General features: G+C 31.9%; 1 protein-coding gene and 1 non-coding gene across 3 annotated transcripts; both read left to right on the forward strand.

Annotated features, from left to right (window-relative positions):
* The first annotated feature begins 7785 nt into the window (after positions 1-7785).
* Positions 7786-7857, forward strand: TRNAH-GUG (transfer RNA histidin (anticodon GUG)). Its single transcript has one exon. It is a non-coding gene; the product is annotated as a tRNA-His (tRNA).
* A 197-nt stretch (positions 7858-8054) lies between these two features.
* On the forward strand, positions 8055-11459 carry LOC107605945 (uncharacterized). 2 transcript variants are annotated; one of them, XM_016307898.3, is made up of 3 exons: positions 8055-8278; positions 8858-10557; positions 11092-11459. In XM_016307898.3, exons 2-3 carry the CDS (start codon positions 8951-8953, stop codon positions 11270-11272), a joined length of 1788 nt encoding a protein of 595 aa, XP_016163384.1. In that variant the 5' UTR covers positions 8055-8278; positions 8858-8950; the 3' UTR covers positions 11273-11459. The 2 variants fall into 2 exon arrangements, with proteins under 2 accessions (XP_016163384.1, XP_020961969.1); XM_021106310.2 differs by having other exon boundaries at positions 8081-8274.
* The last annotated feature ends 10106 nt before the right edge of the window (positions 11460-21565 follow it).

A 21565-nucleotide genomic window follows, 5' to 3' on the forward strand; every position in this document is an offset into this window, starting at 1 on the left:
TGACTTTATTAAACAATATAAACAACCATCAATCAAATAAAAACACACTACACTTCCAAATTAACCTTCTAAATTTTAATATTAAAATAACCATCCGTACACTAGTAAAATGAACATCCGATATATCTATTGTTTACATTGTTTAATATTTTCATTGTTTACATATACTTTTTTTATATATATATATATATTCTTTGGTCTCTTTTATGATTTTTCTAAATTCATTTTGGGTATATATGATTAAATGTCAGAGCGAAAGCTCTTTTTGCTAACCATGTATATATATACGAAATTGATGAGTTAATAATAATATAGCAGATAGTAACCAACCAATTATATCTCAAATGATATAATCTCCTTATACTCACTTAAAATTTATGGATTCGAGTCTCAGTCTTAATTTTAGAATATAAATAATATAGTGATAGTAGCAACTAAAAAGGGGACATTATGTAACAAATTAAAGAAGAAGGAGGAGGTTAAGATATATATTAATGGAGGGGCCATGGCAGAGATAGATGACAGAAGTTTAAAAGTTCAAGTCAGGTTATATATACATACAACTTCGATTCTTTATGGCTGGGAAGGGGAATCAAACATCAAAGATTTGAACATATATATTATGGTATGAAAGTGTTTTTGCTTTGTCTTTACGGAAAAACCGTTATATATGGGAGAATGTTCCGAGACGAAGTCAAGTCTCTTAGCAGCCAGTTACCATGATGATATCAATATCATTACCTCTTACCAGTTACCAGACCACACTCCATAAAAATCGCTGAGATGTATCATGTTCATATGTGTTGTCCCTTTAACTTCTTTCTTCATTAGGTTTTCCTCTTTTTCCAAAACCATGCATTTACACTTAAAAAAAAAGAAAACTTTTAGAGACAAAAATTTTTAGTGACAATAATATATATAATGGCTGCTACATGTTTTATTTAACTTATATTTTTGCGATAATTATATACTTGTTGGGATTATTTTTATTGTTAAAAGTAATTTTTTTAGTAGTGTTATAAATATAATATTTATATATATATTTGAACTAAATTTTCATGAAGCTATATTCCTTTTTAGAAAACTTTTTAAAATTTTTAAAATATAATCATTTATATATTTTTTATTAGTTTTATAATATAGTATCAGAACTTTGGCAACCTAAAAATATTTATAGAATTTGATTCTCGTTTACTTTAAAAAAAAATTTAACATAAGATAAATAACAAAATATTAATTATTTATGTGTCTCTTTTTAAGTTTTTAGCAATTCAAGTTTTTGGGCTTCCTCTAGCATGCCAGAAGAAGACTCATCTTTGTCGAGAAAAAAAAATTATCCACAGACTGCTATTATGTTAAGAAAGAACTTTAGACTATATAGGAACTAACCTTTTTTGAGAGCTTTTGGATAGTAACAAATGAATTTATATTATCAAGTAAGATTAATTTTAGAAAAAATAAACTAAAGACAAAAAGGTAACAAAAGTAAAATTAATTGGACTAAAATAATTACATTATATAGGATTCGAAACACTCTAAAATATTTACTAGTGTTTGGCTGAAAAAAGTTGATTAGCTAACATTATTCGTTTAATAATCTTGCTACGTTATCAACAGTATTTCTGCCAACTTCTACTAACTCTTATTTATAATTGTGTTTAATGGAAGTGTATTTGTGAATGTGTCTAATAAAAATGTCTTTTTTATAGCTGTGTTTAATAAAAGTGTCTTTATAAATATATTTTTTAAATGTGTCTCTTTATATATGTGTTTAAAATATAATAATTAATTATTATTGACAATAAATTTACCAAAGTGCCACGGGTAGACGTCCTTTTCCGTGAGGAGACATACTCAAGGAAAGTGCTCTAGAGGTCGAATTTTGACGCCGTTTTTTGCAACAACCTCTAGAAAAATAAGATCTTTCCATCCCCCACGCGACGTGCGGTGCTCTTCCAGCCGCTGGACCCTATCTCCGGCTGAGCCGTTTCCAGGGTGGGCAGGCTGTTAAACAGAAAAGATAACTCTTCCCGAGGTCCCCGCCGACGTCTCCGGACTCCCTAACGTACTTTTCCTTTGTTTAAATACGTTATTAGTTACATTGCGGAGCTTTTTGAATTCACAGTGCAACTAATTCGTACGTATAATTAACTAACTTCTTGTCTCCCAAATTAAAAGCATCATGAGAACGAAGAAGTATTCTTTGAAGTATAAGCTGTTAGGAAGGAACCACTCACTTAAAGATACTTAAAATATTTTTTTTTTAAAAATATTTTTTAACAATTAAAATTTAATATATGTAATCGATTAAACGGTATTATTTTTGTTAAAATTAGACTAAACAAATCGATTTGACTAAAAAATCAGTAAATTAAAATTTAAATTGATCTAAATTAATATTTTTTTATAAAAATGACTACAATATTTTTATTATAGAAAATGACTTAAAATATTTATCTCTCTCTTTTTATATATATATATATATATATATATTGAAAACTCTAAAATCCTAACTCAACTCTTATCTCTATGCTATCGTAAGATTAGAATTTAGAGTTTTCAAATATATATATATATATATATATATATATATATATATATATATATATATAAAAGAGTATTTTAGTAATTTTTTATAATTAGAGTATTATAGTTATTTTCTATAAAAAGAATATTAATTAAATAGATTCAAGATTTGGTTTATCGATTTTTTGGTCAAATCGATTTGTTTGATTTAATTTTGACAAAAATAACACAGTTTAATCAATTATATAGGTTAAATTTTAATTATTAAAAACATCTTTAAAAAAAGACATTTTAAACATCTTTATATAAATAACTCTCTATTAATAAATATTAAATAAGATAAATTCTAAACTAATTTATTTTGGTTTGATTTGGATGGTTACATATTTGTGTGTAGGTAGAAAGCAATCGGAGAAAAATAGTAGAAAGGGAGGGCGGAGAAAGTGAAGAAAATGTGGTGTTGATGAAATAAATGAGGAGGGTGGGAGCAGAGAAAGAATGTGTTTGTATGGCATGCAAACGTTAGTGATGACGATGCATGGTACTGGAGGCAAAGATCTGCAACTTGTCCCAATTCACATTCTAAGAGAGAGCCATGAATATTATTAATGTGGTAGCACGGCATCTCCGTGTTCACGATGATGATGATTCATGATTTTTGAAGAAGAAATTACCAATGCAATAAGCTAAGCCTCTCTCTCTTGCTATTATTCGGGGTCAGTGTGTGGCAGTGTGGATGGTACTACCTATCTACTACTACTCACTAATTGCATTGCATGGGAGTGCGTTTTCATCACTATTCAACTTTCTATCATGCATGCTTTTGTTTCTTTCTTTGTTTTTATCACATTTACTCCCCCTCCAAATGCGTCCACTATTTTCCTATCATACATCAATTTTCACATTTACCCCCCTCAACTACCATCTGTCCCTTTCTCTTTCCCTCACTTTTTCAGATATATCACTCCTTCAATTTTAAATAACCAAATTAAATACTACTATACTATATGCTATCGTTTAAGATCAAACCTAAGGAGGTTTAATTTGCATGCATGCTGCCAAAATATTAGTATCAAATGGATTTTGACAAATTAAATTATGTAGATATATAATCATCCAACTATAACCAATTTCAGTTAGTTTAGTAATTAGCTCACTAATCTACTTAAATAAGTGTCAAATGTTTAAATTCTGTCTTATACATGCAGTAATTCATTGTGAAATTAAATAATAAACTCTTAAATAAATTGAATTTCGATCCATGACGAATTAGTTATTGACCTACTAGATCAAGAAATATCGTAAGCAACCAAAATTATGTAGATATATAATCATCCAACTATAACCAACTTCGATTAGTCTAGTAATTAGTTTATTAGTTCGCTTAAACAAGTGTCGAGAATTTGAATCTCGTCTTATACATACAGAAATTTATTGGCCACTGACAAACTCTCTTAAATGAATTGAACTTCAATCCACCACGAATTAATTATTGACTTGCTGAGTCGAGGAACAACCAAAATAATCATCCAGCCATGTGTTTTGCTATGTAATACAAACTTATTGGATGGCATTATATTAGGAAGTTGCAATAGTAGACCTTTTTAACACTTGCTTCAGATTCTCCTACATTCATTATAAATAGTTTTCTTTTATAGTTGTTTTTTAGGTACATTTATCTTTTCCTGTAGACAAGTGCAGAGTATAGTTTCTTCAATAGTTCAATGTCAGTGGCATAATTGGCATTTTTCTGTTTTAGAATCTTTCCATGGTTACAGGCTTAGAACTAATTAGTCTAATGGATCTAAATATAGCTAGTTCTAGAGGCTACTAGGCTAGTGATGAATGATGATAATATATAATCTATGAAGATGCTATCAAAAGCAACTTAAATTCAAGCATATATAATCTGTCTCAATCATTTATGGGGCTGCCAACACAATTTAAACAGGGAATATAATAATGTAGGACAAAATTTAAAAATATATACCATCAAGATTACAAATATGAAAAATGAAAATGTTAATTAATGTGATGGGGCCCTTCCCTTCCTAAGAAAATTAAACTTCATTCATATATCCCAAAATCTGAGAACACATTCATTGCTACCCACGCAATGTATGAGCAAAACATTACTGCTTATTTATTTATTTTTTGACAACCAAAAATAAAATGTAACGTCTCATATTTTCCCTTTCTCTCTCTCGCTCACCCCCTATTTGGCCGCTGGCGATGAAGGAGGAAGGGGCATAATGGTAATTGTGCATATGATGGATATGTTTGAGGCAGAGTGAGCTCCCACTGAGCTTCATAAGGTTTGATTCTTTGTTAGATTTGCATGCCCCATCCTAGATTGCCATGTCCCCATCCCATTTCCTTTGACCGTTTGAGCTTAATATTTGCTACACACAATTCTATTAAAGTATTTCATTTTTTAAAAAACTATTAAATCACTAATATTTAAAAAAAAACTCACTTATAATAATTATTTTTATAAAAAAATTGATAATTAAACACTATTAGATAACAATTTAATCAAACATATCAAATCATGTAATTATTTTACACTATTAATTTTATATAAAGACGATCGTATATACGTTTTTATCATTTTTTTTGTTTGTCTTTTCTTAAGTTAATATTAACTAATTTTGCGAATTTTTTACTAAAAGTGCTAATCCTCTATTTTTTTTTGAATTTTTATACGTTATATGTAATATTTTATCACAGTTAAATTTTTTATTGAATTTGCATGTATTATTAAATACCATATAATAGAAAAAATTATTATTTAACGTTAATTAAGTAAAATATTGGAGAACAAGAGAAATTAAAGTACGTAAATTAGGTGGATGTTATAATAAAGTGGAGTAAAAAAAAGCCTTTTAATGAAGTAATGTAGCTGAACAATTAGCATGCAACACATGGAAGGTTTTTAATAATATTTTTGAGACAATAAAAATTCAGTCTAAAGAATTTAAAATTATTTTATTTGATATTAATTAATTATTGTTAGAATAATTATATAATTCTAAATGTAATAAATATATAATTATACACGTTATATATATAAAATTATAAAATTATATTATATAAAATAACTTTAGATATTATCTCTCTGTCAACTAAAATTACGTTTATTGTTTATTTGATCAAATTTAGTTAACTATTTTTAATTTAAGAAATAAAATCAACTGTATGTCACCAAATACTAAAATCTATTCATATATATTATATATATACATTAGTTAACCATGCTACTTTATCAAAAGAAAAAGAAAAATTTTGCTCCACTTTATCATGGAAAATAGCCAACAATGATGCAAAGTATCGTGTTACATGTATGACTATTATGCATATGATTATTTTTGTTGTTTTGTGGGGTGGTCGGTCTTGTTTGATTGTTATTACTAATAAAAGACATTGCATAAATTAAAAGCAAGCAAACAAGTTTGTAACAATAATGTGTTGTTTTTCTTAGCAGGATCAACATTGGACACTGGACATGCTAGTTTAAGCCTCATATGCAGGAATTGCAGTTACAATGCAGTCAGAAAAGATCAGTAATTCACAGTAAAATTGTACAAATGAATGAACACTACCGTAGAAACCAGAGCTAAAAGAAATACATTTGCATCAACCTTTTTGTTCTTCTGTATTGTCTTTTAGTAGTATATAATTCAATTAGTCTCTATATATATGCCAATGTTCGCAGTTATCACTGCAGAAGAACGCTATATCTAGATAGACAAAAACAAAAATTCCTATTTCAATCATCAAATAAGTTTTGTATGTGTCTCATAACAATTTGGAAACACTTTTTTTCTCTTTGCATAGAAATTAACTTAGGTAAAAAGTTAAAACTCACTTATTGTTGCTTCCGTATGAAATTGATAGTTAAAAATAAGAATTTAATTTTGGTTTACAATAAGTAAGAATAACTACTTTTCATATTAATCACGTGAATAATCATTTAAAAGAATGAATGTAAATATATGACTGTGTAAAACACTTTACATTATCAGTGTATTAAAATTAAACTCTAAAAATAATTAAATATTGTACATCAAAATGAGCTACTAAAAATAGACACCATATATTTATATACAAATATATGTATTATTTAACTCATTTTTAATGTATATTTTATATTTTAATATATATTTTATACTAATAACTAATTTAAAAGTATACTTAGTATGATTGAAAAACAATAGATAATAATTTAATCAAATATGTTAAATAATAAAGAAAAAGATAAATAGGTCCTGACCTTTTGTCTCGCAGACATTTTTGTCCTTGACTATTGAAAAATACTTTTAAGTTCCTGACCTTCACAAAACTTGAACGGATCAGTCCCTCCGTCCAAATGCCTCCATCAGGGACTGATCCGTCCAAATTTTATGAAGGAAGGTCAGGAACTTAAAAGTATTTTTCAATGGTCAGGACGAAAATGTCCGCGGGACAAAAGATCAAGGAGGTATTTGTCCTTTTTTCTAAATAATATAACGATTTTTAACTATCAACTTCATATGAATACAAATGTCATCGAATTTCTAATGTTAACATATGCCTGCAATTTCACATGGTGACACCACATATGAATATATGATATATCATACTCCACAAATAGTACTATTGCCGAGTTATGAAAGATGAGACAAGGTTGTAGTGGGTGGGGCTCACGCGCAATCTTTCGAAATTGTGAAGCATGCATGTTTCTCACATCAGAAACACAAGAGCAACATAAATGTGGCCATGGAAAGTGTACCTGGCTTCGTTGGCATGTCGGGTTTTCACGTAATAAGATTTAAAAAAAAATGATTCTTTTGGGTGGTGATGGCGACTAGTGAGATAACAATTATGGTTATTAGTGTCTTGTGTTTTTGTTTTGATTATTATTATTGTTAGCCATGGGAATGTTTCAAACATATGGGGACTTTGATTTCACTACAATATATCTCCTTTCCCTTTGGCTCTTACTGAATTTTCTCCTATTATAGATATTTTGTAGTTATTATATAGGTTTCTTTTGGATTTGATCATTGGTAGCTATCACATAAAGTGCAAAACGAGATGTATACATACGAAGCGTAGTTATTACATGAACAATGCATTATATTCCTCATTCAACAATACCTTGTCATAATATTCCTACTTAATTGTTTATTAGTTTCTCCATTTTTTGTTATTATTATTTTTTTTAATGTTTAATAAATATAGTTTATAATATTTTGAGTCGGACAAAAATATCAACAAGTGGCTGTAGTTTAGTGGTAAGAATTCCACGTTGTGGCCGTGGAGACCTGGGCTCGAATCCCAGCAGCCACAAATGTTTTGTTGCTTTTATTTTAATTGTTTTTCAATCCCCTTTTTGGGCCAGATACTAGTTACTTTACTTTGGGCATTAGGCCTTTTCTTTATGGGCCAGATCTAGCCCATTTAATTGGACACGCTCATGTTTGGGCCTCAGGAATCAAAGCTAAGCCCAAAACTGCTTTTGAACATGGTAACGTGGGAAGCACTTAGATGGTACACGTCACAAGCCGTTCTTTCTGCCCTTTCGGTGTCGCTGTTGTTCATTTTCCGTTTTCCGTTGTTCCCTCTTTTATTGTCTCCCTTTACACGCCAATGTTCCCTGCAACAAATACTATGCTTCTGGAACTTCACAAAAGAATCACTCACTTCATTCTTTCAACCTTCACTTACACACTTACTTTCCATCTCTCTCGATTCCTACCAACACTCGTATGTAAGTTCGTTCACCTTTTTTTTGGTTTTGTGTCTCTATATTTTGTTTTATACGAACTTCACTGTTTTGTGTTTTGATGTTTTATGTTCTGTAAACAAGAACCTTGAGCTCATTAGTTATTACTTATTAGGGTGTCAATGTAGCTTGAATTGAATTCCATGAGGTTTATGATAGTATGTGAAGAAACACACTGACATTAGGTTGAAAGGGCAAAATCGGAACTTTATGCGCGGGGTTTTGCATGTGCGGTGTGGTGTGCATGGCATGGGGTTCTGCAAAAGAATTGTGTGTGAATTCTAAGGAATGATGTGGGGAAAAATTGTGAGCATGGGAAAAAGGGATTTGGGGATTAAAGTTTAAAATTATAAAATTAGATGAAATGTGGTTTCACTTAAGATCGGAATGTTCCCTTTGGAATAAAAAGTTAGTGAACATAAAGTCTAATCCATGAATTTTAACAATAAATATTTGGGTGTGCTGTGTAGGTACTGATTATTAGAGAATCTTACAATTTGATAAATTTTCAACCATAGTGTGTAATTCATGAATTCTTCTAATATCTGAAAATCTTGAATGCAGGGTTTATGAGACTGGAATCATATGAGTAAGGTTGTTTGAAAGAAAAGAGAATTGCACATTGAAGATATTTTGGGGTTGGATTGTTGTCCGTGGATGGAGATAGGTACAAAGAAGATGAAAGTCGATAAAGAAATGCTAAACCTCAATGACGTGGTCAGCATTGTGTCAAAAAATTGTCGGTGTAACGAATTGGAAGAGAGAAGCAAGAAAGCTGAAGGGAGGTGTGCTGAGTTAGAATTTGAGCTTCAAAGGAAACATAGTCAATGTGAAGCACTCGAGGCTAAACTTAAGGCACTGGAAGCAGATAAATTTGCTGCTGAAGAGGAGTTGAAGGTTTTGAGGGTTTCTAGTGAGAAGCACAAAGAGGAAACACAAATTAGCAATGAAAAAGAGAGAGGGGAAGCAACAATTGACAACTTGCCAGATGATAATGAGGTTGTTCAGCTAATGATTGAAAATAAGGTTTTGGAATGTGAGAAGAAAAGGGCCGAGAGTGAGGCTGAGGTATGGAAAGATAATTACAAGAAAATGGAATTACGGGCCATACAATTGGAGCTAGGAAGGGGCCATGAAAGAAACGAGAAACAGGAAGCAAGCAACTGGACTACTGCTACAGTTGGTTCACATCAAGGACCAATCTCAAATTCTAGATTTCATCCGGCAAGACAAGCCAGAAAACAGTTGAAATTTCTAAATGAAGAGAGTCCCTGCAAAAGGATGGCTCCATCTACGCCTCTTGGTGCAAAACCTGCTTCAGTCTGTGTAATTGATATCACTGACAGTGATGATGAACCTAATATTATCCAAACCTCACCTGTACTAACTCAGGGTGGTGGAAATATTTCTGTTCCAACATGTTTTGTAGCCGAAATTGGAAAGATGTCTAACATTGATGGTGGAAACAATGAAAAAGATTTGAGTGCTGGTGAAGATGTTCCTTTTGTTGCCACCCTTAAGAGGAAACGAACTTGTAATGTTGTCACAAGTGAGTCTGAACATGATGATGCCAATGATTGTGATGATGATGATGATGATATGCCGATTAGTAAGCTTAAGAGGATGCATATTCCGAAAGCAGGATCAGAGCAAGTTAAATGTGACGTAAATAGTTCGGCGACTACTACTACTTTTGCATATAACAAGACTATAGGCACTGCAACACCTCGACGGCGCCTAGTGCCTCTTAGAAAATGTGCAAGAGAACGAGAGTGTAAAAAGAAGTCTTCAAATAGATCTAAGAAGGCCAAACATCAAGAAAGTATAGCAACAAATTCTTGCGAATCAGAGGAAGATTTGTCAGACTCTGAAGATGAAGGCTTGAGTGATTTTATTGTTGATGATTCTGATGTATCTAATTGTGATGATGCATCAAGCAAGTCGCACACTGTATCTAACGATGATGGAGACTCTGATTCCAGTAACTCACAAGATGTACCTGATGATGACTCATGCTCTGATTCGCAGGAAGAAACTGATAGGAAAGTGGACTTTGGGATGATACTATCACAAATTCAGAGGAGGAAAGACCACAAAACGAAGTGGGAGTATGAAGCTGACATGCTTGCAGCATTTGGAAAGGATCCTGAACTGTGTATGAAGGCTGTCTGTGCTCTTTATCTACAACAAACATCTGAGGAACAGATGAGCAGGGGATCAATGTATTCCAACCAGCGGGGATTCAGCAAGTTTGATGCTCACAGGTTGTCACAAAACCTATTTGACCCTGTTTTACTGCTTCATTCAACTTCATATCTTAAAATGTCCTTGCTAAAGTACTTTGTTTTTAGTTCATTTCCTGCTCTAAGTGTTGAAGGGAATAGGGAATCATATATTGAGAGCTTGGTACTTTGGTAGTCTATTTCTGGATAAAATACTCAGTTTCTATTTCTTTTTGAACAGTATTTTGTGTCATGGCTTCATAGTAGGTAACAGAAATGTTTTTGGTACTCGCACTTTTTTATACACCAAGTCATCTCTTTTTCATTCGCCACGAGATGAGGTTTGAAACCTAATGATTTCAGTTCCCCAGCCCATCTAATGATAAAGGAGAGTAAGTTGGCTCAATATATGAGGGAAAATGAGTACATCTATCAAAACTCAAAACTGAATATTGTATCGAATTCTTGTGTTAGTTGCAGCAATTTGAACTAAACCCCCCAATCATGTGGATTCTATATATCTATGCTTGTTCATGGACATTGGCAGGTTTCTAACACTTTTCCTTTCACTTACAGAGGTAGTACATTGGCTGAGTTCCTCACTAATGGAGATCCTCTTGGTGGTTTGAAGAAGAGTGTGAAGGAATTGAAGGAATATGACCCCCAAGCAGTTGAACTGTGCAGAACTCTGGCCATTCGGTACTCAAGACAATTATATGAGATCTACAAGAACAAAGAGTATCCTTTTTTTTCTTGACACTGGCTGCTATGGAATCCTTTTTACTTTGGGAAATGGAGTTATGTCTATTATTAAAGCAAGTATTCCTGTTTTGGTTCCTCTGTATATATTTTGAGTATGGTCTTTAACCCTTCATCTGTATCCATATCCATCTATCTACATGTAAACTTAACCTGCAATTTGCAATCATTATATGTTTGATCTACCTAAAGTCTTAGGCTATGTTAGGGATTTTTTGTTTTAAATGATAGCATATAGCAATCATTAATAGAATAAAGGAAAAAGGAGATAAGAGAATTAATGTTTTATTGGTAAGGCTGTTCAAATGCTATTTAATCTAAATAAAAAACGATTAAAATCACAAAACATATAGATCGATTTGGTTTGATCTCAATTTTTCTCCAGGACTATTGATAATTTGGGGCATCGGTCTTAAATGATTTTATTAGTATGAAATTCTAAATAGCTCAAAGCAATAGCCATTTTTAGTTTCAAGAGCAAACTAAAGATTTTTCTTGTTTAGATTAGTTACAAATGTTTTTGACATCAACATCTATCTATCTATCCCTTTTTTTTTTGGTTCTTACATTCCACTTCAAGATTTGAATCCTGGTGTAGCCTGATGAGAAGTCTAACAAATCTTTCATCTGTGTCATGTCTCAGCTGCATCTATCTATATATATGTATGCAAACTATTCTATGGACCTTTCTATATATGAGAGATCCATTGATGTGAAAATTAACAAAATAATTCTGTCCTAAACCATGTTTTGTTATTTCTGATTTTTTCCACCATCTCTTTCCACATTTGAAGACAAAAGAATAGGAAAACAAAATAAATAGTAAAGAAAATCCTAATTTTTAAGAGGCTTTCCCAAACTTACGGATACACCTTACATCAAATCTCAATTTTTATTATAAAAGAAGCTCCACATACCTATTCAAACTCACCACCCTCATCACCTCTTTTTCCTACAACTTTTTGTGTGATTTCTCTCTCCTTTCTTTTCTTCAAAGGGAGAGAGAAAAATAAAAGAATAATAACAATAAAAAAAAAATAAACAATCAATATTTGTAATAGAAAGATGGCATCTTCAATGAGAGTGGCAGTTTTTCTTGGCATGATTGCAGCTCTTATTTCAATAGTAGCTGCTACAGAACCCGCTACTTTATCTATCGATCTTAGTCACATTCCCACAAACGAAACTCAACTTCTTACCGAAAACAGTGGTAATTTAATTTCCCTATTTTTCTCTTCATTATTATTTTATTCTTTAAATATCATTATTTTTATTGATATCTTAATATTAATTCATCATGTTTTAGATGGTCACAGTTTTTATTCATTTATCTATACTTTTGTTTGCAAAATGTAGGTGCTGCTTCATATGATCAAGCAATTGCTAGTGTCCTAATGTTGGTGGCTTTGGTGTTTACCTACCTCTTTCATTAAATGAAGGTCAAGGAATCCCGCTGTTATGGTGATAATAAGAGAGACACATTATTTATTGTAACACCACATGGGAATATTTTTGTTGACTAAATAATTATTTTTTCATTCTTTTTTTACAAGAGCAATACACTACAATTGAAAACAAAAAGATTATGGATTCCTAGATTGTATTTCTAGCTCCAATAATGATATTCAAGTTGTTCTTCTTCTTCTCTATTTGTTTTTTTTTTTTTTACAAGAGGAATACGAACTTTTTTTTTAATATTGGATCTATACTGGTATAATCTATCAAAATGTCTAAAAAATTGTATTTAACGTGATTGTAAGAATATACAAAGCGTCACCGCCGTTTTCAATTTTTTTTAATTAAAAAAAATAAAAAACGTCAAAACGTCAATAATGTTTTCCTATTTTCAATTTAAAAAAAATTATCCCATGCAAAACGGTTCTGCCGTTTTGTGAAAAATATATATTTTTTTATTTTTTAAATGAAAACGACATTAAATTATTTTTACATATAAAATGTTGGTGACGTTTTGTGTCTTTTAAAACGTAAAAAATTATTCCATACAAGAGTAAAACTCACATACACTAAAATATTGAGGCACACCACACAATTTGTTCCAATATAAAAAAAAATCAGCCGAAAAATACACTACAATTGAAAAAAAAAAAGGTTATGGGTACCTTGATTGTAGTTTTATCTCCGATGATAATATTCTAGTTGTTCTTCTTCTCTATTTGTTCTTATTTTCGTTTGTCTATTTCTTTTTTATAGTTCCTTTAAAATCACTTAACTATATATAATAAGAAAAAAACGACTAACCAAGTTAGATTAGTTTAATGCTAGCTCATTAGTTGTTTAAGCAAGTATCGATGATGGAGTTCGAATTTTACTTTATACATGCAGTAATTTATTGAGTAGCGATAAACTCTTAATGGAGCTTCAATCCAATAAATAATAAATGATTAATATTCTTTTACACTTATTCAAAATGATATTTGACGGTTTCTTTTCTTTCTTCTTTTATTTTTTTCATCTTGGGACCAATTTTTATTTAAGATAATGTTATTCGAAACAAAAATATTTTCATGAAACTTCATGCCAATAAAATGAACATACAATATCATATCGACATATCTAATAAAAAAATCACATTTAGTACATAATAGAAAAAAGAGAAAAAGAATAATGTAAGTCCAGAATTTTTGACAATTTTATTATAAATTAATTTCAAGTTTAATTATTTATTTATAACTTTAATTTTAGAAATTTTTTTATTAAAGATAATTAAAGTAAGTTTTAATTAATTGAGTTTGAAATAAATTAAGATTTTTATTCAATTTTATAATTATTGAAGTATTTTCTATATTTAAAGTATAAAGTTTAGTAATTGTAAAATAATAAGAATTTTATATGATTTGGTTTAAATAATGGAGATTTTGGAATTTAATACTTTCAATTTTTACACACAAAGAAAATTAATTATAGGTGTTTGCTACGGTACAATGATAAATTCATACGTACCGATACATTTAAAATATGGACAAGTAATAACAAGCCACGTGGAATTTATTTTCTACATCAGCATTTCATTTTTTCTTTTTTAAATATATATTATATCACCACTTTTACTAATACACCCCTTTAATTAAATAAAAATAAAAATATTTTTTATTTAATTTTAAAAAAAGTCTTAAACATCCTTACTTTATTCGATTAGACAAAAATATCCTTTTAAATCAATCAGATTTTAGAATTTAACTAATTTCAATTTTATATTTTCAAATAATTTAAACAACGAAACAAAAACATATCTAAAAAATAAAACAAAAATCAAAATTGTTCGTTCAACTCAAAAACTGTCTTGGATCTGTTCTCTCTCTCTCTCTCTCTCTCTCTCTCTCTCTCTCTCTCTCTCTCTCTCTCTCTCTCTCTCTCTCTCTTCCGCTGGATCTCTCTCATCTTTCTCGGCGTCGCACTCAAGCTCTCTCTCTCTCGTCTCCGGTCTCGTAATCAAGGTCGTCGTCCCTATTCTCATTTCTGAGACCGGTCGTCGCCGTTGCTTTCTGTCTCGTCATCGTCTTGCACACAGTCGCGCGCCTTCGTTGCGCTCTTCGTCGCCGGCGGCAAAAGCAGCAGGTCTTGGGGCTCGTCATCTTCTTCCTTCGAGTCTCACCGTCAGCTTCCCTCGCACAATCAGAAGCTGCTTCATGATTTGGTGAGTTCTAACAAATTCTCCTGCTCCTATCATCTGTAATCGAGAACTTCGTTTTTCATATGATCGGGCTTATAGTCAGAGAATATATTTATGTCACTGTCTCAATTCCCCTGGTCCCCGACTTTTAGATGGATACCAAATTGGGCATATTTTGTCTTAGGACAGTGACATTATGCCTGTTCTATTGTGAATGTTATCGAAAGCTTGGGTGATGCAAATGTGGTTCAAGATGGGTTTAAGGTTCATGCCATTTTGGTTAAGAATAGTTGTTTTGATGCTAGTTTATATTAAGGTCTGTTTGGTTAGAATGTATTTTAGGTGTGGGAAAATTGAGCTTGCGCGGAGGGTGTTATATGAAAGTTCTGAGAGAGATGTTGCTTTGTGGGGTGCCATGGTTGCTGGTTTTGCACACCATAGGATTCGGATTGAAGCATTACAGTATGTGAGGTTGATGGTAGATGAAGGAATAATGCTGAATTCGGCTTTGATGATGGGTGTTCTTCCCTTAGTTAGGGAGCTTGGCACATTGCGGATAGGTCAAGAGGCTCATGCTTTGATGATGGGTGTTCTTCCCTTGGTTGGGGAGCTTGGGTGCCATGATTTATAAGCATGCTTTGGCCTGGATTGAGTTTGCTGGTACCTACAACTTTTCCTGAGCAAATTTGAATCATAAGCTAAGCACACACTTCTCTGTGGAGTTTGTAATGTATACTATACTGTATATGGAGTTTCAACACTAGCATTAGTTGTAGAATGGGATAGTTCATGTTTTCTACAAATTCAAGTCCCAGTTTGGAAGCCTGGAAGTCCTACATGACATTTGAGTTCTTTGCTATGGATTGAAAACTCTTAATACGTTTTGAATTATCAGAGATATATTCAGTATTGGAATCTTTTATTTGTAACTTGTAAAGTTAATTTCTCTTCGTTTCTATCATGGATTGGTTCCAAATGTTAGTTATTATATTTCAGGTTGTCGGAGACCGAAGAGGAGCAGTGTTTGGAAGCTTAGTTGAAGGGCCTCTTAGACCATCCAATAAGAAATACCAGGTCAAACCAGAATTCATTTATCCAAAGATTATCCAATAGATTGTATCTGTTATTGTATTATTGATAACAAATATTTGGTACAGGGAACAAATAGTACATTTGTTTTCACAAATATTTCTGGCCATCCTGTTATATATCGTCCAACAGGTATCTTCTTCTGTCCGAGTTTGAACATGTTACTCTTTCATCCTTTTTGTTGTCATAATTATACGATGCTTAGCTAGCAATCAAAATCCAAGATTAATGAATCAGTGTTAGTTTTTCTTGTTATGTGGTGCATTGACATTTGAATCTATGGTGCAAACCTTAGAAATTATACCCATGAAGATCATTAAAAGGTTAAATTTCAGGAATTGTGTGACATATAGTGAACATAATGTCATCTTTCAACTATATATAAGAACCATTTCCTATGCGCCAATGAGGAATGCTTGAGTTTACTTTTATTCAGAAATGTGAGAATGTTGTCTGCTATATTCAATTATTAGTTTGTCAATGAGAGTTGAATTTGCTCCATCATAATTTCACATTCATCCAAATATCTATGAATTGTTAAAGATAATAAAAATGCTATCATGTTCAATAGTTGCCTCTAATAGAATCTTGGAACCTTGAATTCTATTGCTAAATCTTCGGCCTCAGCATCAGGCTTTTCTCAAATTTTGGAATACTCTGAGTGTTTGTTATGTAATAGGTCTCGTTCAGATGACGAGAATTAGAGCTTTATACACATGACGGTCTATTGATTAATGCCAATAGTCTTGCATTACATAATTCCTGGTATTAAGTTTGGCTGGCTTAATACTAGTGAATTATATATATGAAAGCACTAATGGGTTATCATAGATGATATGCAAGTAATAGGTAACACAATTCGTAGGTTTTAGGAACGTTAGAAACTATTTTTCAAGGTTACTCAGTTATGTGTCTTGAATTTTGTTGGAGTCATGTGACTTATTCTTTCCTAGCCTATTTTGAAGTTCTTATGTCTTTTCTTTTAGAAAGTGGTTTGATTTTTCCAACCCTATTCCTCTGTTCATATGCGTTCTTATTTGATCCTAATTGTATATGCCTGTTTGAAATTCTTGGTGAATCTGTCTTTCTCTGTTTAAGCTCTTCCTGTTGAATTCATTTGCTCCTTGATGGAATTTTGAACTTGCTTGATGCCTTAAAAAGGTCCTTGGAATTCTTGAGAAATAACTATTGATTGGTTTGTCTTTCTTGATGAGTTTTGTATTTCTTCGGATCAGCTGAGAATTTGTTCGATCTGTCGTGCCTTTTTAATTTTGTTTGAACTACTTGATTTAAGATTCTTTCTCGAAATGTGAATGAATTTTCTTCCTTGCATTTCTCAACTTTTTTGAATATCCTTATGATGTTGCGATTTCAATAATACATTCGAAATTTTGGTTTTACACTTTTTAAAGAAGTTTTGAATTCTCTTTGAAGAAATTTCTAGTCGATCTTCTCTTGCTGTATTATATCCATAACTATTCTTTAAATTCGATAAAGATGTTTTGAATTTAGCACGCCCTTACTTAAATGAATTTTTGAAGGCTTATGTACTTTGAGACTTTACCTCAAATTCTCCTTCTTGGACAAAATTTAAATTCCTTTCAACTTTACCGTAATTTCACTACATACCTCTAATTGACTAAATACCTAAGTATCTTTTTAGATTTTTGAGGAATTACTCTTGGTCCTTAGCCCATTTAAAATTCATCTTTCCAACTTTACATATTCTATATTTACCTTAAAAATAATTTTAACGTAAAACAACTTCATCTTTTCTTCTGACCCTATTACAATTTATGCATATCCTTGTTTAGTTATATACCTAAGTATACTCTAAGTTTCTTGAAGGAAGATTTTGTTTCTATTCTAAATGACCTTCATTTTACAACCTTCACATAACTTATTTCAACCTAAATATGTTTTGAGTAACGCAAACATCTATACTTTGTTAAGTTCCCTCAATTGTTTATTTCATATCTTCTCTTTTTACTAGGTAAGATGATCTTTCTCTTAAGTTTATCTATTCCTTGTGGACATTTCATTCGATTGCATTCCTACACATTCTCTTAGATTTTGTAAATGACGTCCTTGACTTTGGTCACTTTCTTGTGAGTCTTGTACTTTGATTCAGCTTGAATTCAATTCTAACGAATGCACTATTTCCTTCTCATCGTCTCCATTGAAGTTCTTTAATCTCTCCATACGTCCGCCTCTTATTTGTAAACTAGTATTTGAATCTTTAAGAACGTTTGTCCTTATCATTATACTTCTCTTTATAAATCTTGTACTCTTTGACATGATATTGAAATTGTTTTGGGTACGACGCCGACCCTTGGATCTTTGAAAATGTAAAGTGCCATTTTTAGTATGATGTATTGGCTTATGCGTTCTAAATCGTGCCGTTCAATTTGATGTGTCGTTTATCCTTCTCTTTTTCTTGAGATGTAAATTAAATTTTCTTGCTTCACCATTTGTACCTTACGCATATCTTGATCTGCTTACATTTCAGACTATGTTAAGACTCTTGCAATATGGCTATTGATTCCATATTCCTCCATGAACTATGAAACCCTCGTGATCATTTGAAGTTGTTCCGTAGTAATGCGTCACCATAGTCTTTAATAATTTCTCTTGTATGAAATCTCATACTTCTTTGACTCAGCTTGGATATGTTTCAAACTAATGTGCCGATTTTCTTCTTATTGATCCTATTGAATTTCGTTGATCCAAAGGTTATCCTTGAAGTTATCAATTGATTTCTTTCTAGCAAACTTCATTGCCAGAGCATCCTTGTTTACCTGGAATTGCATTCATTCTTTCAAATCTATGAATATTATCCTTGACATTTGTCTTTCCTTTCTAAAATCTTATATCCTTCTGAATAAACTCGAGATTTATTTTTGTCACGTGCGACCTTTAAATATAACAAGCGATGCGTTAGTTCTTAAGACACGGTTGGTGGATGCAAAAGTGAAACTTGTAAGTATGCGATACCGCAAGATGTTGTGGAGCTTTGTTTCACGCGAAAGAGTTTTGCGCATGTTGGACTTGAGACCGATGGTGGGTGTACGAAGGGAGTGGAGAGGTTGAGAACTCTCGGATGAGTTGTTTGATATAGTATGGTTGGTAATGGTGGAGATGCGTCTGGATGGAGTTGAAAGTTGAAATTCTGAAGTGGGTACGATATCTGTGGGCAAATGCTATATCTAACATTTTAATACCAGCCTGCTTTATAGCCTTTTGCCACGTTAACTACCACTTTACCTTGTGAATACCTATCTTGACTTGCACCCTATTTTGTTTTTTTTTTTCAAGTTTTTGAAAAATCTTGAAACCATATAACCTTTTTATATCGAGCCAATATTGTATTTTCTGCCTTACATCATACTTTACCTTTATATTTACATCTTATGAACATTTGGTATTTGAACATTTATATATATATATATATATATATATATATATATAAAAGCCAAGATTTCTTACCTTTCTAAAAAGTATTCAAAAAGTAGAGTGCTAAATTTGTGTATTATCCTATGTATTACTTCAATTTTCAAGGACGAAAATTTTTATAAGGTGGGTGGAATATAAGTCTCAGAATTTTTGAAAATTTTAATTTCAAGTTAATTATTTATTTATAGCTTTAATTTTAGAAATTTTTTTATTAAAGATAATTAAAGTAAGTTTTGATTAATTGAGTTTGAAATAAATTAAGATTCTTATTCAATTTTATAATTATTGAAGTATTTTCTATATTTAAATTATAAAGTTTAGTAATTGTAAAATAATAAGAATTTTATATGATTTGGTTTAGATAATGGAGATTTCGGAATTTAATACTTTCAATTTTTACAGACAAAGAAAATTAATTATATTATCTCTAATATTTGAATTAGAGTATTTCATTGAAATTAATTTGTAAATTTATGATTAAATAATATTTTCTTTAAAGATAATTTCGTTGAATTAAAATTTGTTTTCAATTACTCTATTACCCTTAATTTAGTAAAATGACTAAACTGCCCTTAACCCTAATTCTACTACACTCACCGCCTCCCTTTCTTCTTCATGTTGCGCAGCCTCCAACCCTCCTCTCCTCACTCTTTCTACGTTCCAGCCATTCACACATAAAACAAACACATTCACATGCACGGAGGAGAGATCCGAGAGAGGGAGTTTGCGAGGAGAGAGGGGATGCGCGTGTGGCGTCACCGTCGCCATCTTCGACTGAGTCGCCACCAGATCCACTGCTGCCGGAGCTTTTGGCCGTGCCTCTGCTACCAAGGAACGCAGCTGCCGCCCGAGACCCGCTGCTGTCACCGGGAAAACTTTGATGGTAAGGGTTTTTGAGTTTGGTTTACCTTCGTTTGAGATTCTAGAAACCTTATTGTCTCTGTGTGTTGGTTTCAGTCACCGTCGAGCAGAGCCGTCGTGGAGAACCGTCGCCATCGTCGAAGCTCTTGTCGCTGTCAGAAGCTGCTCCGCCGCCGTTTGGGTCATCGAGAACGTGGCCGTGATCACCGAAACCACCATCGGAGTTATCGCTATTCAGTACAGTCATTTTTCCTTGTCTGGGTAAGCGTCTCGTTTCGGAATCTTTGAAATTGGTATTTTCTATTTTAAGTTGTTAAGGCTCTGAGATTTTGATGTCGTAGGATCGAATTCTGGTCTTGCATGCTGAGCTCTATGACTGTGGCATACGACGTCAAGTTGCTGCGTTGTCACCGGAGCTGCCACTGCTCTGTTCTCTTGCTTATTTGTAAGTACAGTAAGCTGTTCCTCGTCCCGAACCTCTATAGTTGCTATTCTGCTATATGTTTCTAAGGTCCTTGCAACGTTAATGCTTTAGGATTGAGTTTCAATTCTTGTATGTCGATATTAGAGTTGATGTGGTTGTGGCTATCGCGGATTGCGCGCCAAGAGAAAAGGGTTTCGTCGACAATGTTTGGGTTTTGGGTTCGGCTTGTCGAGGTAGGGGCTTTTTATACAAACTAATTTATTTTAAATTGGAATTTTTATAAATAGATATGATTTGCTAAATGTATTTCTGGTGATTATGTAAGTCTTATGCATTGTCTGATTTGTCTTGAATGAATATGGTTGTCTGTTGAACTGAAATAATAACTGATTTTGTTAAATGGAGGTTTCTGATTGTTTTGATTCAAAATGATCTTTAATATTTGAAAGTTTGAATTTGGTTTTATTGAAAACTGATTTGGTCTTGAACCCATTAGAAAGGGGTTGAGGATTGATTTGGTTGGGACCCGAAAGGGTGGCAAAGTCCAAATTTTAGGGGAGATGCTGCCAAATTTTCATGAAACTTAAGATTTTGTTTTAAAAATGTGATTTAGAAAATAAATAAACTTGAGAGGTTCTATTACTTGGTTCTTGATTTCTTAAGAAATAGGTGTTTGGAGTCTAATCTGGTTAAGGAAAGTTTATGTTTTAAGATTGATGTAAATATAAAAGGAACCTATGTTTTGAAGTTTGATTAAAGAAATACTTTTGGAGGAGTTTTAGTGGATTGTAAAAGAAACTGAACTTTGATTAATTAAATTCGTTTTGCTATTG

This window comes from Arachis ipaensis, chromosome B7 (genome assembly GCF_059453495.1).
Source record: "Arachis ipaensis isolate K30076 ecotype BB chromosome B7, ASM5945349v1, whole genome shotgun sequence".
Lineage (NCBI taxonomy): Eukaryota > Viridiplantae > Streptophyta > Magnoliopsida > Fabales > Fabaceae > Arachis > Arachis ipaensis.